General features: G+C 40.5%; 1 protein-coding gene across 2 annotated transcripts in view; it reads left to right on the top strand.

Annotated features, from left to right (window-relative positions):
• Positions 1-24,271, top strand: part of slc4a8 (solute carrier family 4 member 8) — a 33,514-nt gene extending 9,243 nt beyond the window's left edge. Inside the window, exons 6-29 of one of the 2 annotated variants that reach the window (XM_086039779.1) lie at positions 8,652-8,733; positions 9,068-9,217; positions 9,586-9,721; positions 10,143-10,303; positions 11,887-12,063; positions 13,027-13,118; positions 13,423-13,580; positions 13,677-13,764; positions 13,868-14,014; positions 14,106-14,206; positions 15,177-15,351; positions 15,641-15,774; positions 15,854-16,099; positions 16,965-17,070; positions 17,450-17,611; positions 18,560-18,673; positions 18,753-18,914; positions 19,974-20,225; positions 20,314-20,382; positions 21,458-21,631; positions 21,734-21,865; positions 21,950-22,053; positions 22,692-22,797; positions 22,924-24,271. In XM_086039779.1, coding sequence (XP_085895905.1) covers positions 8,652-8,733; positions 9,068-9,217; positions 9,586-9,721; positions 10,143-10,303; positions 11,887-12,063; positions 13,027-13,118; positions 13,423-13,580; positions 13,677-13,764; positions 13,868-14,014; positions 14,106-14,206; positions 15,177-15,351; positions 15,641-15,774; positions 15,854-16,099; positions 16,965-17,070; positions 17,450-17,611; positions 18,560-18,673; positions 18,753-18,914; positions 19,974-20,225; positions 20,314-20,382; positions 21,458-21,631; positions 21,734-21,865; positions 21,950-22,053; positions 22,692-22,797; positions 22,924-22,929 — 3,234 coding nt within the window. In that variant the 3' untranslated portion in view covers positions 22,930-24,271. The remainder of the gene's footprint in view (positions 1-8,651; positions 8,734-9,067; positions 9,218-9,585; positions 9,722-10,142; positions 10,304-11,886; positions 12,064-13,026; positions 13,119-13,422; positions 13,581-13,676; positions 13,765-13,867; positions 14,015-14,105; positions 14,207-15,176; positions 15,352-15,640; positions 15,775-15,853; positions 16,100-16,964; positions 17,071-17,449; positions 17,612-18,559; positions 18,674-18,752; positions 18,915-19,973; positions 20,226-20,313; positions 20,383-21,457; positions 21,632-21,733; positions 21,866-21,949; positions 22,054-22,691; positions 22,798-22,923) is intronic. The other variant, XM_086039780.1, reaches the window with a different exon arrangement.
• The last annotated feature ends 203 nt before the right edge of the window (positions 24,272-24,474 follow it).

Here is a 24,474-nt window from a genome sequence, read left to right as displayed (position 1 = left end):
TGCAGCCAAGACTGCTGGGAAGTAGGTAATTTCCCACAGGGAATCTTATGATCCGACCAAAGACTTCCAGTCAAAACAAAACAACAAACATGGCTGATGATGTCTTTGTGAATTAGAGGTACATTCCAGTCAGCTATGCTGAAACTATACTTGTGCATTTTTAATTTCCGTTTCATATTCACCATGTCACCACAATGGTTTGTTGACGTCAGATTTCTTAGGCTCAATTAACCCATCATATTATTGCCACGAATACGAAGTTTGACATGCAGTGAACTTTTCAGAGTTAGAAATTTTCATGAACGCAGCATTACACCAGAATGAATATTATATATTATCATTAGAAGGCAGCAAAACCATGTGATTTTTCTTCGCCAACGAATGATAAGTTAAGATGGAGCCTACTTTTTCATGAGTTAAAAGAAACTACACAAATGAGACAAATGCACTCAAGTGAAGTGAAGCAAATTTTGTTATCTGCCTATGATTTTGAGGGTTATAAAATGAGTTCAGAGGAAACCCTCCCTGTGATGTTGAAACAAAATACATTACACTAACCAAACAAGATGCGAGAAATAAAAAGATATGAATTTGACCTGACTTAAGGTTGAATAATATCAACAGAATTTTAACTGTGAGGCTCAGCGATATAATATTGCATATTGTTTTCCAATAAATTATAATGTGACTTCATGTCGTAAATTTGTCCCCGTTTTAATAACCTCAGCAATCATAGCCGTTTGCATCTTTTAAAGTAGCTATTTGGCATGTCTCCCAATAAACTTTCATTTTAATCAGTTTTTTGACACCGAGATAGGTTAATATACCCTATTTGGTAATTGGAATTATATTTTGAAAAATTGCTATAATTTTGAACAATCCCACCAATGACATTGTGTTTTTTATAAGATGCTGTACCCCAATCAAAGAGGTTCTTCACCTGCGTAGTTTGGCATTCATCCAGCCATAAATTCATCCTTCATCATGTTGTCCTTGCAGCAATGAACTCCAAAATGATTGTCTAGTCTTGTCAAGCTATAAGTCATCGCGGGTCATGTAACAGTTCACATAGCTGACTTTCGTATAGCTGAGAAAAAAAAAATTCTAATCCCTTACGGCGTGTTATTTTTGATACATTGTTATTCATTTGGCGGGTGATTAGCACATCTGCCTCACAGTTGTGAGGGGGGTTCAAATCTGCCATCTATCTTGCTTGTATGTAGTTTGCATGTTCCCACCTTGCTTGCATGCCACCTTCAATTTCAATATATGATCTTTACTTAAAAAAAAAAAGCATTCTCAAGTTTGATGGGTGCCAAGCACTCAAATAACTTTGGATTGTATTGAATTGATATTGCCTAAAATAACGTGTATTTTAACACTACTCCAATTCTCATTGACTTCTTCAATCCATCTTGCAGCCACAAAAATCCAACTAAACTAATCTTAGTAGAACTAAAACAATTAGAGGTGGAATGCCGGAGCGCAGAATGGAACATGAGGCATTGAGCGAGGTGCATACAGTATGACTCATTCTGCCTGTGGGCCGAAGCAGTCGTTAGAACAGCAGCTCTCTCCTTTCCTGTCTCGCCATTACATCCTGTCACGTATTGATGAGCGAGCCACTGTCACACGTCTCCAGTTATCAAACAGCAAGTGATGATGATTGTGTAGTATGGCGTGTATGTGCGTGTGTGTGTGGCTGTGGCCACGGAGAGGCCGTCATGGCTGTCCTCAGGCACGAACCTTAGTCTGGAAGTGACAGGTCCAGTTGTTTGAGTCAGATCAGGGTGCTTTGTTGGGACGAGAGGGGTGGAAGGAGTCCACGTTGATTTACTTAAAACACGTTCGACAAGTGCTTAATTAGGCAGAATCACATCTGACGGTTACAGTAGGGTCAGCCTGATGCCAGAAGATCCCTATAGCAATGTGCAAGTCTTCTATCAGTCCATCTACTTTGTAGTTTTGTGAACAAGCTACCACCTGCAGCCTTTTCTTGCTCAAATGAACTCAAATATAACTACAACAATGACAAGATGTGTAAAAACTAAGTTTCACGCTAGTTTGATGTGTTTACTTAATCATTTATTCCAAGGTGAAGCATAGCATTGACTTGCAATGGAAGGGCATTTTATATGCTAGAATACGCTCAAACGAGTGAGTGGCACGCATTTTTGGAGGAAATTCAATTAAAATACACCAACTGTAAAGCAGGTTTGGACATGGAACATGAAATATAAAGAGGAGACTAAAATGGAAAAAAAAATGGCATGGGCAGTGCGCTTATTGAACATTTGTGAAGCTTTATGAAATTGGTCATAAAAATCTATATCCATGTTGTTGGAATTTTGATGAATAAATCTATTCTTTTTCATTGCCCCAGGAATGGAGTTACTCAGATATTGATACAGTAATTTTAGTGATAACAAATTTTGCAGCAGCCTCCTGTATGAAAAAAAAAGATATGCCGGTGGGTTGCATGACAAGAAAACTATATACTATACTCTCTGTTATTCGGTCGGATGTGCTTTTTTCCCACAACATCAATGTTACGAATAGGACAGACAACACAAATCATTAGTGATTCATTGCAATACCTCCGAACTGAACCAAAAGGTGTACTGTGTAGCAGACACAGCTATGTGACTTCTTGTTGATCAGCAGGATGTGTGGCACATAATCATGGGCGCATCTTGTCATTTGGGGAAATGCAAACCCATTCATGGGGCCCTCCACATATGCATACTGCACTGACACAGGTTTTATTTTCACCTCAACACAAACTTTTCATTAGTTGTATTTTTTGGGGGGAAAATGCTTGTTTTAATTGAGTTTTATTAGTTTTAGTATTAGTTTTTATTTCTACGTATTTTGTGCATTTCTTGTGTGCAAGATTGAAAATAAAAACATGGTGTATTGTGTAGTAAAAACTCAACAAATATATGATTTTAAAAACATTTTATAAACAACCATCCCCAAATCAAATACAGGTACTGTATAACAGGCCACAAACTCTGAAGTACAATAATTGCTGCTCCTGAAGTTAGATGCATCACAATGCTAACGTCTTAAATGAAGCTAGGATGGTCTCATCCTTTGTTTGCCAAGTTGCCAAAGTGGATTTGAATTCCTGTTGAGAAGTACTGTGCACAAAACGCTATAAGCCACTTGCCTACTTGCTTTTTATATATGAGTCATAGTCAAAATGGTTGGATGGATAGATATATACTTTGTAAATAGAGCGAGAGAGAGAGGGGGAGAGGTGGTAATGCTAATTAGCGCTTTGGAGAATTCAAGTTTGCAATACCTTGTTTGTCATAAACCGTACACAAAGTACAGGGACTTTAGTTGGCAGTTTTTTCCTGGGCAAAAATGCCGTGCCACTTCATGGCACCTAGCATGCCTCATCCCACCACAGTCCTAATGGAGTGAAAGGGAAAGCACATTGATTGACCTGCCTAGTCGAAGAGGGCTGGGGGTGTTTGGTCGCGGTGAGTGCGGCTGAAATCAGTGCTGCTCTATTTGTCCTGACCAATTCAATGTATTTCAATGACAAGAACATTCGTATATTCAGATGTGTGACAGACTTGCTTCAGAACTATCCATTGCATGACAAAAGAATGTTCAAGAATTGGTCTCAAGGTGTTTCAATGTAAACATTTCGGGCCGGGTAAAGGTACTACCGGTAGTACTCTGCATGTTGTGGTGATGTCATCCAAATGAGGAAAATATGAGATTTCATTAAATGTTTTTTGGGCCATGTGTTGGAAAGTCATTGTGATGAATTCTGAAAAGGTTGTGATTCATAATGTGTGGATGTGTTTCAGCATCAAATGGTGGCTTAAAAGCAACCTTAAATAACTAGGACACTGTGTGCGACCGCGCTTTTTTCAGTTAGAGTCGTGGCATCCTTCTGGGATGCATTCTGAAAAGAAGAGCATTTAAGACATCTTACATCAGTTTGTTTATCAAACAAAAGACGAATGATGCCACCAATCTATTTTTTGACTTTTACACGCACAAGTAGTTAATACTGTTTTCAAAGTGCTTAAAGGAGAGTCAACCCAAAATATTTTTCTCAAGAAAATGTTCTATGCAGACCCACTAGATGAAACAAGGAATTCTGATTAATATTTTGTTTGTGGAATATGAGTTAAGCAGCAAAATCTAGTCATCTCAGGGGGTGGCCATTTTGTCACTTATATCGACTGAAAATGACATCACACACCCTCTCAGGGCTCAGATAATGACCAATCATAGTAGCTCAGCTTCAGAAAACAAGTGAGCTGTGATTGGTTGTTACCTGAGCCCTGAGCAACTGTGATGTCATTTTCAGTCGACAGAAGTGACAAAATGGCTGCCCCCGGGATGGCTAAAAACGGGTGGATTAATTCTTATTCCTCAAACGCAATATTTATCAGAATGCCTTGTTTCAACTATTGTGCCTGCATAGAACATATTGTTGTAAAAAATTGACTTCCTCTTTAAAGAATATATTAAGACAGTCAGACTCCAGCACTAACATAAGCCTCATCACTTAAGTGTTTTGTTGTTTTTACATTTAAGAGTAGTTAGCCTCTTTTTATACTTGTGTGACCATTGAAGTTAAGACTTCTGTGTTATTTGTTCTTTTAACGTAGCTACCAGTAGTGCTTAGTGTTTTGTGTGTGACAGTTTCAACAAAAAACCTGTGAACCCTTAGGACCCTTAGGCTAGATTTCTCCATAAAATTTTCATAAAATCCTATACCATCTTAATCTAGAAGCACAAACAATTATATGTTTTCATGTTTTGATTGGACATACCATGTTAACATTCGCAGTGCAGGATGGAAAAAGTATGTGAACCCCGAGGCTCATGACATCACGTTTGGTTGAAGCGTATACATTACATGACTTTATTTGGCCTCGTCTCACATGAGACTTGATGAGACATGAGACTCTTTCCACTTCCTGTGGCACTTGAAGGAGACGCAAGGACAAGGCAGCCATTTTGCATTTGGCTCAGAGCAATTTTCATGGAGGAGTGTCTGTAATCTGCATGGAAAATGGGTTTTTAGAGTCATAAACTTTCCCCGGCGGCGTGTCACTGTAGTTCAGGGACAAGAGAATCGAAAAAGCGTCAGTTGCCAGGAGATTGAAGCAGGCGGCAGAAAGACACACGATGTGCCCTGTCAGTGGTAACGCGTGCATGTGTTCACAAAGGTACGTGCGCTCACCTGCAGAGGGAAAAGCCTTGAGTGTCTTGTGAGGCCCCTTAACTACGCGAAGCACTTAAATGTGACACAAGGGAGGTGAGTGCTGAATGATAGGGAACCATTAACCTGCAAATATAGGAAAGAAAAACAAAACCGCTCGCATGAATATGCAATTAGGCAACGAGAAGCACGCGGCATGACAAAAGATCGAAATGGCAACGTGGTCACGGGGCCTTTCATGGGTGTGTGTGTGTGTGTGTTTGAACCAAATAAATCCGCAATTGATGATCTGATGGCGCATTGCTATTTCTGGGACAAAGATCTTTCATAGTCTCCCTCTCATCATGCTCTCTTGTTTGGTGTTGATATGTTAATGGTGCCTCCAGCTTGAGCTGCAAACCCACACGCTGCATAGAGGCTTTCACTTCACCAGCCACAGCTGCAATGACTGATAACAGTGTGTGTGTGTGTGTGTGTGTGTGTGCGTTTCGTGTGTGTGCGGGGGCGTGTGTGTGTGGAGAAAGAGGTTTTTTTTCTTTTCTATTTTAGACAGAACTATTCACATTAGAATACTGTTAACAAGATCACAGACCTCTGCCAAGGCTTTACTATGATTTCTCACTTACATAATCAATGAGTGAACGCCTTTGACGGTGGTGTTTATTGATATTTTCTTCTGTCGGCTCCAGAGGGAATTCTGAATCTGGATAGAACATTCAGACATGAAGATTATTAGATATAAAATCAAGAAAATACAGCTTGAGTTGAAATACTTTCATTAGTTTGCCTCTTCATAACACCAAAATAGATTTGAAATAAAGCAATCAAGATATGACTGAAGTGTAGACTTTGAAGTTTTAATAATAGGTTCCTTAAAAAGTAAAAAAAAAAAAAAAAGTAATTCATTTGTAATCACTCGGAATTGTAACGTATCATTTTATGCTCTGTACTTCCATTTTCAGGAATCACATATATTTGGACATGTAGAATAATTGTAAGTGAAACTGTAGGCTTCTAATTAGTATACTTACAACACTGTACTTGGATCGCAATCATTTGCCGTCAATGACAAGCCTGAATCTTTGGAAATGACCAAATTTTGAGTTTTATTCCTCGGGATGCTCTTAACGTCTCACCTTTGTCTTCAGTAAGGGTCACGGGTCAGGTGAGCTCGACCCTATTTGAGCTGACTTCAGCTGATACTTTTTCCCTCACTTTGTTGGATCCCCTGAAAACAGAAACAGAAAACTCACTGAAATGTCAGAGAAATTCCTAAATGGGAAAGAAAACATGCTTAAAAAAGTATGAATGTTTCAATCCCATCTTGACTGTTTTATATATGTCTAAAGAAATGTAGCCTGGAATTAGCCCACGATGCAAAATGAATAAGCTAGGCCAATGTAGCAGCATCCTAAAAAGAGAGCATTTAGCATTACAAATGTTGCAATTGATCATCCTCAGCTGAGCAGCAATGCTTTTCGTGACATTTCTGGGTAAACTACACATTTCTATTTTGGTTGCAGAACATATTTCATAGCCTGTCTTTTTATTCAGTCCTCCCACTTCACCTCCCACTTACACGTACTGTAATATTAAAAGAATCAGTGGTTGGCCTCATCATGGTTTCTCCAATTAAAGCCTTGTTTGCACAGACAATTCTCTTGGGCTAAAGTCATGCTTAGTCACAGACTGAACGATATGCTGGAGAAAAGAGGCCAAAGCGGGAAAAAAAATCACACATCCACTTAGCTTTTCCATTAAATTACCATTAGCTTTCATTATTGTGACATGTAATTGTGTTTTTCCGGAAATGAATGAGTAAGCATGTTTTCCACTGAGGTTTAAACCGGCATCTTACATGTTGACATGACAGCTTCAAATATTCCCATTTCCTCACTAATTCAGACCCACAGGCCTTACTAATGACATTTGAGGAGGATACATTGCGAACATTACACCCAGTGAGCATTGCATTAGCTACTCATTTAATAGCGGAATGAAGAATGACTTTGACAAACTGTGTGAAAAAGACCTGCATTGTTGCGTTTTGCTAGCTTAGTCTAAAAGTCTCTTGGCTTATGCACGAGAGGGTCATGGGTCTGAGACCCTCTGATTATACGCATTTTTGTGTCATTATATTGATAATGAGTTTTTTTTTCTACCGGCTAGTTTAGCATGCAGTCTGCATTTTGCGCACACACTTAAAATAGAACACGCAAATGTAACACGCAAGTGTGGTCTCACAAGAATTGGATTCGCTTTTCCCCCACGATAATGGAAATAGATTATAAAATGTTCTTACTGGTCTATGAATCACTGAATGTTTTGGGTCCTGAATATATTAATGAAATGCTGATTGAATGTAAACCCTGTAGCGCTCTGAGATCTGCAGACTTGGGTCAATTAGTAGAGCCCAGAGTTCAAAGTAAACACGTTGAAGCTGCATTTAGCTGTTATGCTGCACACAAATGGAATAAGCTGCCGACAGAAGTGAAGTCAGCCCGAGCGTAAATGCTTTTAAATACAGGTTAAAACATTGCTTTTTTTCCTCATACCTTTGATTAAGGTTCTCTAAACAATTTTAAATAATTTTTGTCTTTTATATATTCCACTTTTATTTCTTTACTTTACTTTTAAATGTTTTTAAAGTTTTCTGTTAATGTGTTTGAATGTTGTAAGCTACCTTTGTTTTTCTCTGCTTTTCTTTTGAATGTTATAAACTGTTGTGTTTGTAAATGCTTGTAGGTGTTGTGTCTTTGCTTGTGTGAAGCACATTGAGTTGCCTTGTGTATGAAATGTGCTCTAAAAATAAAACAGCCTTGCCTTGCCTTGTCTCACAAATTAAATAATGCATTAAGCCCTTCTTAACATAACCCTTACAACGATGAATATATGTTGTAATATATATCCGTTCTGTGGAGTGTGTTGCAGCAATACTTTTTTTTTTTTTTTTTTTTTTTAAGTGGATAGTTGCAGTTGTTTACACTGTCTGTTGAACCAACAGTCCAACAGCCTAGCTATAAATAGCTTCTTTTTGTTGGATACATTTCTAAGTTCTTGTGAGAACATGCTGCACTTAGATTACAGAGTTGTATTTGCATGTGTGCGGTCAGATCAAGCGCTAATGTGGAATTGAAAGACGGTCATGCAACTACTCAGCTGTCTGTTTTCACTTCCAAATGTTGTTTGTCTTCGTTTCTACACGTTGCATTCTCAGATACATATTGATTAGCCAGCAGAAGAGATGCTTTGACCAAACGGAATAAGGTTCAGTTTGGACATTATGACCTCAGGTATCTCTCAAAAAGACGTACAGTATGTTCGATGCGACACAATTTGGCATGTGAAACAAGCACACATGCTCACTGCCCTGAATGCCAGCGTTGAGAAACATTCATTAGACTTAAAGTGGTCATTGTTGTTGTGTGTATGTGTGTGTGTGTCTGTCATTCAGCGGCCGGATGAGGAAGTGGTGATAGACCAGGGTGGCACCAGCTCAGTGCTGAACATCCACTATGAGAAGGAAGAACTTGAAGGTGGGTAGAAAGAGAAGTCCAACAACTTTTCTTTGTGCCCTATTATTGTTGGGACACAAACCTTCACGCGAATGTTTCCTGAAATGAAATATATCAATTACAAAATATCCATTTCTTCATTTGGCCATTAAAACGCAGCTACAGTTTCCGAAGGTGCATCTGGAACGCGAGTGAAACTGACGGGTGCCACGGCGTATATTAGTGTCTACCACAACTCAAACGCAAATGCTGACACATTACAGAGGCCTTTAGAGGACTTCAATAGCTGCTGATTTAATGTTTAATATTTGAAAAAATAATAATAATATTGAATAACCTTTCCCCTCCTTTTCAGGCCACAGGACTCTCTTCGTGGGTGTTCGGATGCCCCGGCAGAGCCATCGACACCACAAGGCTCACGGCTCTCGGCATCGGAAGAAAGACAGGAGGACGGGAAGCATTACAGTGCCACAAAGCGATGGAAACGAGAAGACACTCTGTCACGGTACGCACAGAAACACATTTCCTCCATGTTGACAGCTCTTGTGACCCCTCTGTATGGAAATTGGTACTTGGTAATATTTTAACAATTACATCATAATGGCGGTTCAATAACGGCTATCGATACTGTTGAACACACACGCTCAAACGCATGTTCAAACACACGCGGATGCCCCAAAGCCAAGATTGACAAGCCTGCTAATTAGCAGGAACGAGTCTGGATGCTTGCTCGTGTGCACTACTAGACTAGTAGTGAGAGTTACACTCTGTAGGACACGATCATAAACATTTTTGACAAGTCGTCTCATTTCATGTCAGGGCACGTCGAGTTAAGAGGGGAAAATCGTCACTCACATGTTGTCACTTTATCAGACACGCCGTCCCAGCGGGTGCAGTTCATCCTGGGAACCGAGGAAGATGCTGAGCATGTGGCACACGAGTTGTTCACTGAGCTGGATGAGATCTGTGTGAAAGATGGCAAAGATGCTGAGTGGAAGGAAACAGCCAGGTCAGTATTTTCCTCTGGGCGCCATTCGGCAACGAAGCCTGCTAGTAAAAGCTTCTGGCGGCTCGGCAGGGACGCAAGTTCACATTTAGAGCCTACTGGAGCATTTGTTGACCAGGAAGAGTTCAAGTGCTCTCTCATACTGAGATGCAAACTACATATTTCAGATATTGGCGTCCTAGTTGTGTGTTTTGCCATTGGCGTTTTTATCAATTCATAACCTCAAGGAGATAATTGCATGAACTGGTGTCAAAAACCAATATTCTCAACATTAATGTTTTCATTTTAATTTACTGTAATTACATTTAGATTCTATCAATGTAGAATGCAAATTAGAATGTGATTTATTTTATTTAAAGAATCAGATCAAAATCAACTTTTAGCTGCGCCACCGTCGCTGATTGTCTTTTTCATCTGTCCTCAGGTGGCTCAAGTTTGAGGAAGATGTGGAGGATGGCGGCGAGAGGTGGAGCAAGCCGTACGTGGCCACGCTCTCTCTCCACAGTCTCTTTGAGTTGAGGAGTTGCATCATCAACGGCAGCGTGTTGCTCGACATGCATGCTGACAGTATTGAGGAGATTGCAGGTGTATTGCAGATAATATGATGACTCAATTTTAAATCCTCCAAAATGGATTGCTTTCTCTATACCTGACAGCTACTTCATACGTCCACTTGCTCTAACTGACCAAAACCTGGATATTTTACGATAATGCTCAGTTTTGATTGACAGCGCAATGATAAGTACCCTTACATGAAAAGATTCTTACAAATAAAGACAAATGACAAATACGGATACAGTAGTTAGTCAAATAAATATGTGAACCTTGAAGTGGAGACAGACAGAACTTGTTAGCAACACAAACATAAAAACGTTAAAAAAAATAAATAAAAAAGAATGCAACAATAATTATAGCCGACAAGTAGAATGCTAAAGTATTGTGTGCTAATACTGCTCAGTGTGTTTATATTAACCAACCGTATATAACAAATTTCCACTTGTAATATGTCTTTGGTGTCACAGATTGAATTGTAAAATCATGGGAATAAAAAATCTACTCAGACAAACCTGCTAGTACAAATATATCATTAACTAAGTTCTTGTCACTAAATGACCACTATCCAAGCTATCCAGAAACGCACACACACATCCACACACACGTCTCCATGTGACTCCTGCCACAAGCACCTGCAGAAGCAGATGTATTGATCCGAGCAGGGTTGACCAACCGTTTTGAAACTGAGATTTACTTCTTGGGTACGGATGAATTCAAAGGGCTACCAGTTTGATACACACAACAAATAAGATTAAATTAGCTTTAATTATATGCTATTATCATTAGTGCATCATATTTCATCATTTATGTGAAGACGCTGTTCATGTTCATGATTTCTCAACAATGATTTAACAAGCTAGGAAACGAATAATTATGAAGCTGCAATACAATTTCAAAATCAAGCTCTGCAAGTATTTCGCGTTTCACCAGATCACTTCTACGACATTCCTAAAATCACAATGTCCCATCACTGCCGAGTTCATTTATTATTTAGGATACTCATGCAGAATAAACCTAAGTGTGACTTATGGTGTATTTTTAGCCGTGGTTCAGCTGTCTCCATGTTGGCGGTCCAATTAGCAGGGCTGATCACTCTGGCAATGAGCTCAACACGTCAGGACTGGCCTTGAGATGTGCTCAGACTTAATGTGGAATGTGTGTGTGTGTGTGTTTGGGGTGTGTGCGTACATGCAGACTGTCCCACAGTAAAACAGGGTAGAAAAGTTCTCTTCATGACTCAGCATCTCAGAAAGGACAAAGTGGGAGACGAGGCAATAACATCAAGATGTGCTGATGATTGGTTGGACAATTCAATTATTTTACAATGTCTTGAGAAATGTAACACTGGCAACATAAATTCAAGAAATGAATCCTCGTAGGAAGATTTATAGGATTCATTAACTTGGTCCCAGCAAGGACACCCGCCGCCCACTTCATGGGGTACACCTGCACAGTCTTACAAGATCTGTAACAAACATCCTGAAGTGCTTATTATTGTTGTACGTCAACACCAAGGCAACTACAATAATAAGCACGTTGTTATAATACTTGAAATGTGTATCGATTTAACGCAAGCTTTGCATTCACACATTTGCTTTCTCTGCGTGTCACAGACATGGTCCTGGATCATCAGGAGGCGTCTCATGAGCTGGACGACAGCGTGAGGGTTAAAGTGCGAGAGGCCTTGCTGAAGCGGCATCACCACCAGAATGAGAAGAAGAAGAACCTCATGCCCATTGTGCGCTCCATCGCAGAGGGGACTCGCAAACAGTCCGAGCCACATCTGGCAGGTTAATCCTACCGTAGAATTGTAGTCGTCCATCACAAGTGTTTGCCACCAAAGAACGTTTTTTTGTGAGCACGGCACTGCTAACAACAAGTTTTATTGAATACAAATTGGATGTGTTTGTAACTGTAGATATCAACAGGGGCTAAAAATGTACTTTTAAATGTATTTTTGTTAATAAATATGGGTTTTTTTTCATAGATTAAACATCATTCAAAATTTTCACTTGAGGTATTCTTATTATTAGTTTTGCTAAATTGTGTCCATGTCTAGGACATATAGTACATTGCCTCACAAATTTATTAAAGTACCGCCCACAGTAAGGTTTATGTCAAAGCTGCTCAAAATGAACAAAATGGGTTACCAAAATTATTTTCCATGTTCTGTGTTTCTTTCTTTATTATTTTAGGATTCAGGTTTTGGGCTTAGGATATTTATTTGTATGTTTTTAATGTTTATGTAATGGTTAGTGCAAAATTAACAAAATGCCAGGAGCTCACTGAATTTGAATTTAAAGCCTTTTTATGTCTACTAAATTTGTTGCACTACACTGTACATAAGCCATATCATAATTATTTGGAGACTGTTAATGGCATACATTCCGGTCATTTACAACCTTTCATTTTGAGTTAAAATTGTGGGTCTATGGATGTTTAGCAACATACCTGTACATACATACAGTACACTTTCATTTTGTTTATCTGGTGTTATTTCAAGTCCCAAATATGAAACATTATAACCAGATTGGGTTGGATTCCAGATGTCAAATAACTGATGGCGAGATAACGTAAACTGAAAATACAAAGGTAATGGAGCTTCAGAAAGAAGCCACAATGACACAGAAAGCTTTTGGGGACAAAATGGCAAAAGCATTGAACTACCCAATCTAAGATAGGATCACATTAAAAAGATGCTACAGAGAATAAAATCTGTGTCCTTTTCCACTCCCCTTGTTTCTCGCACACAGCTGCGTCAACCACATCTCCCCAGCCTGCACCCCTTACAGAGCCACCTAAGAACGGCGCAGGACAGGAAGGGCATCAAGTGGACCTCAGCAAGGTAAAATAGCATTCACGGCATATTTTGTTAATGGTCACGTCCTCCAATCGTACGACGTCCAAATGTTCTTTTTTGTGTCCCACTACTTGTATGCATATAATCTATGTGTGAATCGATACTATGAGGGCCGTATTTTAATATTGCAGCTCATATGTTTAGTCGTCTGTCAACAATCAAACTAATCATGTGGTGCTGAAAATAAATATTTTTTTAGAAAGATGCTTTCACATGGGAAAAACTCATATGCATTATACCGCGATGAAATGTCTCTTAAAACAATTTCCACACAACTGCTATTCATCAGGTGGACCTCCACTTCATGAAGAAGATACCAGAGGGAGCAGAGGCCTCCAATGTGCTGGTCGGAGAGCTGGACTTCCTGGAGAGGCCTGTTGTGGCCTTTGTTCGCCTCTCCCCCGCTGTGCTGCTCACTGGCCTCACTGAGGTCCCCATACCCACCAGGTAGAGAGCAACACCATGTGACACTCGCATGAACAACACTTCAATGGTGTACATTCAATAGTGTGGACGTGATATACTGTCAACCGATCCTTTTAGGTTCCTCTTCATTCTCCTGGGCCCAGATGGAAAAGCGCAGCAATATCATGAGATTGGACGCTCTATGGCAACCATAATGACGGATGAGGTAAGGTTCGCCTTCAAAACAACACCTTTGGCACGAAGAAGTCAAAACGCGGTGATCAAAAATTCCGACTCAACCGATATGCGTCATGTGTCTTCTGGTCCAGATCTTCCATGGTGTAGCTTACAAGGCAAAGGATAGAAGTGACCTCCTGGCTGGGATTGATGAGTTCCTGGACCAGGTGACTGTCTTGCCACCAGGGGAGTGGGACCCTTCTATCCGTATTGAGCCACCCAAAAGTGTCCCATCTCAGGTACACAAGGTTTTTTGTTTTTATGCTTTGATTGGTGCACTACAATAGCAATATACTGAAGATAGTTTACCTTGATTTCGTGTAATTGAAGGAGAAGAGGAAAATGCCTGGTGTCCCGAACGGCACAGCTTACCAAGTAGAGGAAGACCAACATGCAGAACACCATGGACCGGAGCTGCAGAGAACTGGAAGGTGAATCCATGTCTACAAGATACAGTGCGCTGCGTTTGAAACTGTTCCGCAAAAGATATTAGTTGATTTTCCTGAATAGTCGATGCAAATCACAGCCAACATCATTTTCAAATCATCAACCTTTAGATAATATTGTCAGACACACCTTTTAATCCATTTCCTTTTAAACCATTTCTATGCTTCTAACTGCGTGTAAACAGTGGTCTGAAAGTGTTGTTCTGTTCCAGCATGGTCGTGTCCCAGTGTACAAAGCAAGATCCCAAAAGGCATGCTTAGCTAGGGCCTTTGGGATGAACTAAAACTAAATGATTCCCACAGAGACAATCCACACTCTTGTCGAATCTTCTTCCTCAAAGAGTCAAATTTCCCCTTCCTGCCTTTGTAGTGACCACATGTCCCATTCGTTGTCTCCATGTAGTCTCTTCTAAATAGCAAACACTTGCATGTCTTAAAGCGGAAGTCAACCCAAGCATATTTTTTTCACAAATATGTTCCCAGCAGGCCCACTAGTTGAAACACGGCATTCTGATTAATTTTGCATTTGTGGAATATAAGTTAAACAGCAAAATGCACTCGTTTTTAGCCATCTCTGGAGGGGGCCATTTTGTCATCTGTCGACTGAAAATGACATCACAACTGTTCACAACGACCAATCACGGCTGACCTGTTTTCTGAATCTGAGCCGTGATTGGTCGTTGTCAGCAGTTGTGATGCCATTTTCTGTCGACAGAAGACAAAATGGCCGCCCCCAGAGATGGCTCAAAACGAGTGGATTAACACTTATTCCACAAACGTAATATTTATCTGAATGCCCTGTTTCACCTAGTGGGCTTGCATAGAACATATTCTTGAAAAAAAATGTATGTCTTGACCTCCTCTTTTAGAGGCCTGGAATGAAAAATCAAATGATGACGCAGGTGCAGGCATAATGTTCTCTCTGTGTACTTTGTTCCCTTTGTGCTCTGACCAGGTTGTTTGGCGGTCTGATAATGGACATCAAACGGAAGGCTCCCTTCTATCTGAGTGACTATAAAGATGGCCTGAGCCTGCAGTGCGTGGCCTCCTTCCTCTTCCTCTACTGTGCCTGTATGTCTCCTGTCATCACCTTTGGAGGGCTGCTCGGAGAGGCAACAGAGGGACGCATTGTAAGGGAAAAGAACCACATACAGTATATACACAACATTCATATATACCAGGGGTCTTCAGTCCTGTTCCCCGAGGGCCGGTGTCCTACCTGTTTTCCATCTGTCCCTGCTGCAACACACACCTGATTCAAATGATCAGGATCGTTATCCAGCTTCTGCAGACCTTTGTTGAATATCCGTAGCAGGGAGAGATGGAAAACAGGCAGGACACCGGCCCTCGAGGGACAGGATTGAGGACTCCTGATAAATACTATTCGTAATTGGTTACAAGATGCGTTTCGTATTCCAGAGTGCCATCGAGTCCTTACTTGGTGCATCCATGACTGGAGTAGCCTACTCACTGTTTGCTGGCCAGCCTCTCACGATTCTGGGTAGCACAGGACCTGTGTTGGTGTTTGAGAAAATCCTCTTCAAATTCTGCAAGTATGTATCAAATTAGTGTAGCGTTTAGTCACTTCTGTGTATGCTCTGCCTGATATGTGCCGTTCATTTGACTCTTTAGGGACTACAACCTCTCGTACCTGTCGCTAAGGGCCTGCATTGGCCTGTGGACGGCACTGTTGTGCCTGTTGCTGGTTGCCACGGACGCCAGCTCTCTGGTGTGCTACATCACTCGCTTCACAGAGGAGGCCTTCGCCGCCCTCATCTGCATCATCTTCATCTATGAGGCCTTGGAGAAGCTGTGCCACCTGGGGGAAATCTACCCCATCAACGTTCACAGTGATCTGGACAAGCTGACACTGGCATAGTGAGGAACACAGTTTGTGGAGCTTTTTGTCTTGGCAGAATTTTCAGAATTGCTAACAAAACTGCCAGATGTATCGTATCGTATGAGCTGATGAGGAATGAGACTGAATTAATTACTCCTCCCTATCTCAGCTTTGGGTCAGTTACAAGCTTGGATATGATCACATTCAATGTGATCATAGGATTAGGGTTAGCGATCAAGACATAAAGTTAGCAACAGTGACTGTGCATTTTAAACTAGCTGCTTCTTGTTTGTTGCCATATTGTTAGCGGAAACGGTGGGTTGATAAATATTAATATAATAATATGAATTTAATTTCATTTGGTAACATTCCTTCCTTTTATACCAGTCTTTCATTTTTTAGTTGAAATACGGGGTTCCTGGATCCAAAAGGTTGGAGAAACCCTGTATTAGCCCATAAGAAAAAACAGATGACTGTTAATTAAGTACGTAAAACCACACAGAAGGGCGTGTACCTTCTTTGAAAAGTTAGAACAGCTGTCAAGTGTAACATCTCTCATCTGAGGTGTTTGTGGCTTTTATGCAACTCTTACCAAAAATAAGTAGAAGAATGTAGACAGGAAGCTAGGTGAAGTTAGCATTCATATGCAGCATGGTTTGTTATCAAAGTTAGGATTGGGTGCTTTATTGTTTTGACATTTTAGAACCAACAGTGGTTAACTTCTTTTTACACTTGTTTGTTTGACAGTTAAAAACAGTAAAAAAAAAAAAAAAAAAAGAGGTGTGTGAGGTGCATTTGCAAAAAAGATGAGAGGTCGGCCAGCATCCTGGAACAAATGATGTTCAACCTTAGAGGTTCCACTGTGCATGATTCTTATCGTTATTGTGCTCTCCCTGATTTTAGCTGCCGGTGCACAGAGCCTGATAGTCCGAGCAATAAAACTTTACAACTGTGGAGCGAAAGAAACATCACCGCTTCTTCTGTTCCTTGGGCCAATCTTACTGTCAAGGTAACCTAATCATTTCATGGTATACACACACACGCACACAATCACAAAATGCACTTGCTCTTGCATGTGTGCATTTGTTAACAAGCAACCGACCCCTTCTTTTTCTCTCAAACGACTAACCTCTCTGGAGGTTAACACTGATAAGGACGTTTCATCGATTAGCTTTTCTTCACTGAGCACAACCGTAGGTTGTCTTGTGAATGCTCAATGGACTTTTCCACCTTAACGGCACTCCTTCGGTCACTCATTCACTTACCGCAGCTGCTGTTTAATGTAGTTCCCTGCCTCTCAGGAGCGACTCAGTTCCTTGCAGGAGTCTTTGCTCAAATCACCCGAGACAAACCAAATCACCTGAGACAAACTTGTCCTCGTTCTACAGGAATGTGTAAGTCTGCAGGGGCATTTCGAAGGGACGTCGTGTGGCCATCATGGGCCCTACACCCCAGATGTCCTCTTCTGGTCCGTCATCTTGTTCTTCTCCACTTTCTTCATGTCAGCGTTCCTCAAACAGTTCAAAACGAGTCGCTACTTCCCCACCAAGGTAATCAGCAAAAAGACGATGGGGCTGCACACATACACACGCTGGATGTCAAAAGGTTCCATAAAAGGTGCAGACAAAGCACAGGTGTCAAACTCAAGGCCGCCACTTCATTTTATTTGTCGCAGTAAAGCAAATAAAGTGTGTCTACCTCCTGTTTCTTGCTATATGTTTTTTTTAATTTTCATTTGAACAGAATACCTGTACCCAAATTGCACTTTTCATTCATTTTTAACAGATGTTTTTCACCGTATCACTTTCAAACATGTCATCTTCCAAACCGCTTATCCTATACAGGGTCGCGGCACTTTCAAACAAAAGTGAGCAATTGTTTTATCCTTAAATATTTATGTGCCCCAAGATTTCAAAATGTATTGTTAATACTACAGATGCTATTCACAATTTTGATGTAATTTGTCTTTTTTTTTTTTTTTTTTTTTTTAAGAAAAGCTCTGTTTTTTCCCCAATGAAGATAAATTAATCAGAAATACAGACATTGTAATAGGGTGAAAAACAACAAACAAACCAAACATTTGTTTTTCTTTCCAAAATAGGGTCATTTCTAGGTGACCCCCAAACCTTTGAATGCTAATTTATAAATACAAAGATGTGTTTTCGTATATTTTTTGTCAAAGTTGTACACAGGGCAATTGTGTTCATGTAAAAATAACATTTATATGGAAAACATAACTACGTGTGGCTTGCCATTAAAAAAATTGGACCTCTCTGAGATATATGTTTTTTGTTTAATTTACATTAATGTAAATGTAATTTACATTTAATCTCTGAAGAGATGAAACTAGGAGCTTGTTGTTTTCCTTGAGAGGCACTCGCCCCTCTAGGCCATACTACCGAAATTGGAAATTGTCACTAAATGATATCTATCAAACGTAGACGCGGGCACACATTAGTCGTAGCATTTCTTTGACTGGTCTTTCCATTTGCAATCAGGTGCGATCCATGATCAGTGACTTTGCCGTCTTCCTCACCATTGTCGTCATGGTATCGCTCGACTACATCATAGGAGTACCCTCCCAGAAGTTAAAGGTGCCCAGCAAATTCCAGGTATATTGGAAAAATGCTCACATTTCTGTAAGATTAGATGGGATTCTATTTGCATCTTGTGAATGTGTTCCTCCATTAGCCCACCAGAGATGACAGAGGGTGGCTGATCAGCCCAATCGGACGTAACCCCTGGTGGACGCTCCTGGCAGCCTCTATCCCTGCTCTTCTCTGCACCATCCTCATCTTCATGGACCAACAGATAACTGCTGTCATCATCAACCGGAAAGAGCACAAACTGCTGGTACTTAAACTCATTCAAATGGTATTTGATCATGTTTGATGTGCAGTGGAACCTTATGTCCACATTTGTTCAGAACAGTTTTTTTTCTCATTTTTCCATAGGAAATAATGGAAACGGAAATAAACTGTCACCGTCATGACAGCGTTATTAAATTTAAGAATTATTGCATCATTAACTGTCATAAAAGTGTAAAAATACGTTAAGCGGCCCTGTTTCAGGCTGCCGTGGACAAAACAGTATGTTGTGTATCAATGCTTGGGGGGTGCGTAATGGCCAAACACGACAAGCCGTGATTGCCGTGGAAGCTCGGTGCGATGTTTAAACTGGCAAAACATTTTCCGCGGCAGTCAAAAGTGCGGATGAGCAACCTTTTTGGTTGCACTGTAAGGATCGCAATTAATAAGACGTTTTTGTTAATCGGGGATCCTTTGCGTCAAGTGCAGGACAAACGGGTTTAAGAACTCATTCATACCGGTTTCCATTGCTCTTTTAAATAATATGGCATAACATTGTATTCTTTGTATATGGTTGTGTGTGAGTGGATTGTTGTTGATGTGTCCTTGAGTTGACTGCTGGCTGCAAAGCAAATTGCCCCTCGGGGAAATTAAAGTTGACCTTGACCTTGACCTAGTCGACAGTAAAACGGGGTGAACGCAATTACGCTTGAACTCTCAAGCAGCAGAATGCAACACAACTTGGAAGTGGTCTTTGTCGACGGACGGGATGTACGTAGAGTTTGTACTGTATGCGAATAAAGGGCCCTTTTGCATGTTTTGCTCCAAGAGATGGATTAGTGAGTTATTTGTTGACAGAAAACTGTTTTTATTAAATTATCAAACATTTATTGAGTGACAGTATGTGCCCCCAGCACCACACAGTCAGTTTGTTGATGGTCACTAAACCGATCCCATGTAAGGCATCCTGAGGCCCTGCATGACATGATGATGTTCCTTGTGACGTAATGCTTGATGCTGTCCTGATCTTAAATTCTGTCACTTTAAAACAGAGCCAGAGACCAAGTGACGTTTGACTTTAAATGTTCCCCTATTTGTTTCCCAGAAAGGTTGCGGGTACCACCTGGACCTCCTGATGGTGGGGATGATGCTGGCCGTGTGCTCCATCATGGGTTTGCCGTGGTTCGTAGCCGCAACTGTCTTGTCCATCACTCACGTCAACAGTTTGAAGCTGGAGTCCGAAAGCTCAGCTCCTGGAGAGCAGCCTCGTTTTCTGGGCATCAGAGAGCAGAGGCTCACTGGCCTGGTCATCTTCTTGCTCATGGGATGCTCTGTGTTCATGACTGGAGCCCTTCAGGTAAGTGCTGCCACCCTCTGGTTGAACACATAAATTTGAGCCAGCGCATTACTTTGCAAAGATTTTATAATGATCTTTTCTTACTTAGTTCATTCCAATGCCGGTGTTGTATGGTGTCTTCCTCTACATGGGAGCCTCATCCTTGAAGGGCATCCAGGTACCATATTATGTGACATATACACACAGCGGACACCTCATTAAGTGCACCTGCATAGTGTATGGATCACACACAAGAATTCTATAAAAAAAAATTCGGCCTTTACAAAGACTAGGCGGTCCATAGACGGTCGTCAGTGAATAGCAAGGCACATATAGACACATGGACAACTGCCAGATAAGCTGGTTAATGCCACTCCCAGTCGTCAAACTAAACATAAAACAAAGAGAATTACACGTGCATTTAAAACAACTGCGTGTAGACTATACAAAATGCTATTCACATGCTAATGGTTAGCATTTTTTGACGTTTGAACAAAAATGGTGGAGCAGCTCATGTAGATAATATAGAAATAACTCATATATTCTTTATCCACTATGAAAAATATTACAGAATTTCACTTATAGTAATAGATGAAGAAGTACTATTCTCCTCCATTTATTTGACTATATTATACTGCCTCCTAGTGGCCAAGATGGGCACACCAGAAGGAGTAACATTAAATCATGATGCACACACTGTTTAATTATTTTCATTCTATTTAGTGGTATCTATTAATTGGTTATTAATCTATGTTTTTATAATGTATAATATTATAGAGAGTTATTTGTACTTAATTAAAAAACACAAATAAAAAAGTTTTTTTGGGGTGGGAGGGATATGAAATGGAACAATGTAAATTCCATTAATTTCAATAGGGAAAGGTGATTTGAGATATGAGTGTTTTGAGGTTACAAATGTGGTCCTGGAACAAATTAAACTCGTATCTGAAGGCACCACCGTATGATGCTAAATAGAGGGTTGCTTAACTGTTTTTTGCTGTATTTTTGGAGACAATGACAATATAAAGTGCAAACTAGATCTAATTGGAAACTTTTTTTTTCCAATTTACATCTCTCTGACAGTGTCAATATACAGCTGCACTATTGGATGGATTTTTATTTTGTCATTTATTGTGGCTGGTGATTGGATGGCTCAATTAGATAAAGTGTTAACAGGTACTCCGTCTTGCTCAGCCTTTGGCATACGTGTGAACTTGCACTCATGCATGTAAATCTTCATCGCTTGGCCACAGTTCTTTGACCGTCTGAAGTTGTTCGGGATGCCGGCCAAGCACCAGCCGGACTTCATCTACCTGCGTCATGTGCCCTTGAGGAAGGTTCATCTGTTTACGCTCACTCAGCTGACCTGCCTCGTGCTTCTCTGGGTCATCAAGACCTCACCTGCCGCTATCGTCTTCCCCATGATGGTGAGCTGACCAGTCATGACGAATGGAGTGAATGGTGAAATACTCCTTTATTTAGTTGCGTTCTACTTAAACTACATGCTTTTTCCTGCTCTATTTCTGCAGGTGTTGGCTCTGGTGTTCATCCGCAAACTGCTGGACCTGTGTTTCTCCAATCGGGAGCTCAGCTACCTGGATGATCTAATGCCAGAATGGAAGAAAAAAAACCTCGACGATGCTTCCAAAAAGATTGAGGAGGTAGTTGAAATGCAAAATGTAAATGCTCAGCTGAAAAAAAAAAAAACATATAAATATTGATCATGCGTGTTCCTTTTGATGCAGGAGTCACAAGTTATGCTCAGTCCAAAAAGTGAAGACGCCCCAATTGTTCACATTCCCCTGGAGAGCAGTAAACCAGTGCAGGCCTCAAAGGCGCATGACCCCAGGTGAGCGTAAACTAATGGCATCGGTATCGGGCCAATACTGGTCTTATTTTCAGGGATCAGATACTCATGGAGGATGCCAGTACCAACCACCGATACTTAAGGCAAAAAAATAATAATCTGATTGAGTAAATCCTCCTTGGCAGTAGTTGGCGCTATACTGTAGCAGTTTGACAATCTGCGTCTGAAAGCGGAAACTGAAAATGGAGTAATCTAGTCATGTTGTTAAATGTACAACTCAGACCTTTGTAAGGCATAATTTTAAAAAATGGTCATTGTAGTGTGATATTCACTCCACAGCTGTTATTTATCTTGTCTTTGATGTCATTGTTTTTTGAGCCTTTTCCGACGATGGCGTTTAAATGCTAAAATGGCTTCACGGTAACGGGTGAATTGCGCAACCTGTTGCTTTGGTATGCAGTGGGCAGCCAGCAAATGTGTTTTACGTATGATTACATACAACAAATATAAATGTATTATACATGTTTATGTGGACAGTCTTAATTGCCTTTCCTTTCCTGTACAATACGTTTATATGTTTTTGGGTGCACCCTGTTTGTACTAACACTGTGACACTGCCACTCCTTCTCCCTCCATCAATTTTGAGCTTCTTCTCTCCTTCTCGCCTCCTCGCTCCCCAGGTGTGATCCCTCTGATATTAATATATCTGATGAAATGTCTAAAACCACCATGTGGAAATCTCTCAGCTCCAATCAAAAGGACTCTCGTCCTGTATCTGCTAAGAAGGCAAGGCTAGACCCCGTGTGGAAACTCCACTCACTCCGTTCCCCGTCTGTGCCCATGTTTGTTTTAGCAGCTGCTCGGCTGAACTGTGCACACTGCTCTCTAAACTTGATTTGTTTACTTTTGTAGGATTGAAGAGCTCGCCTTCATTGATGAGTAAAGATCCCGAGAGCGCACGCGACCGTGCCACGTAAATGTCCATCTGGACCCCATGATGTGATTTGGCTGTTTGGGACCATTGGCCAACCGAGCGATTTGGGAAAGTCTCTCTAATTACTAGCAGCTCCACGCAACACTTTGGAGTGCGATCCATCAACACGCGCACGCGCACACACACAAACACGGCCATGCTGGTAGGACTGTTTTTAATGCGGTCTGATAGCAAGAAGATTGTGAGTGGGACTGAGTCTTTTCTGTTTGGCGTGAAGAACGTGTTCCCGCTAACCATTCATGAAAGTCAATGGGAGTAATGGACATGTCTGCACCTTTTTCTGGATGTAAAATCAAATTGGGTCTTCCTTGGACAGTGTGCCACCTTTAACAGTTTTAGAGAAAATTGGTACTTTTAGCCTGATACTGCTAACCTGACAAAAAAAACAGCGATGAAAGCAAAAGACAAATCACAATGACTAATATACATTAAATGATTTAGTGTCGCAATCTGCACTCAACTTCATGCATTAATTAATTTTCATTAATATTCATTTGAGTCTTGTGTTAATGTTAAGAGTATTTTATTTTGATGGTGATTTTATGTTATTTGTAAAATTTAAATACAAAGTATGTTTGCTTCCAAACGGTTCACTTTCCAGGTGAACTGTTTATTTACATGCATTGTCGTCGTAGAATGTAGTTTTGATGATTCAATTGGGTCCTCACAGAGAGATTTTCACACTTTCACACATCATATTTTAGTGTACCAAATGACAATAATTAAATTGTACAAAGGTTAAGCACAGCAGTACATTCACGAGTTGACTAATTACCAGCTTCATGCCTGAGTGGACTCTCAAACAGAACGCATCCACACAACACGAAAATGTGTATGTTGACATTTTGTAATTTCAAAGCTGTGAGGGTCAGGGGATTCAAGTTAGTTATTGTTTTAATTGATTTTTTTTTTTGAGTAGATTAAGATATTACTGTGCATCACTTTAACCCTTGATGGCTCAAATCGCTGGGCTGTATGAGAGAGACGGAATCAGCTAACAACAAAACAGTTTAATCATGTGCTGTAGGTGCACTTGTTGGTTATCATTCCCTAAATTCAGTGCGTAGTGTGAACTTCTGTCAGTTTTGTTTAGTGATGAAGTGTGAATATTACAGATTCAATGTAAACAGCCAAAAGTATCGTGTCTTATTTCTTTACCTCAAACAAGCTTGTTAAAACTCCTGCAAGGCACTTTGGATGGAGGATTTTGGATGTGGCGGAGCCTTTGAGTTATAGAGCAGAAATTTTCTATAACGTTTGCTTTATTTTGACGAGGTGGGGGTGGGGTGTGTCGGGGTGGGTGGGGCTCTTTCAGCAATAATTTACCCAAAGTTCGTCTTGACTGAACTGTAAGGATCGCAATTAATAATACGTTTTTGTTAATCGGGGATCCTATGCGCCATTTAACCCTTGATGGAACTTGTGTGCTCATGACATTTTTAAATGACATTCTAAAATAAGCCAACATT

This window comes from Filicampus tigris, chromosome 9 (assembly GCF_054856515.1).
Source record: "Filicampus tigris isolate MCC_2025a chromosome 9, RoL_Ftig_1.0, whole genome shotgun sequence".
NCBI classification, from domain to species: Eukaryota; Metazoa; Chordata; class Actinopteri; order Syngnathiformes; family Syngnathidae; genus Filicampus; species Filicampus tigris.
The sequence above is the reverse complement of the archived record's forward strand: the minus strand, read 5'-3'. Positions and strand labels throughout refer to the sequence as shown.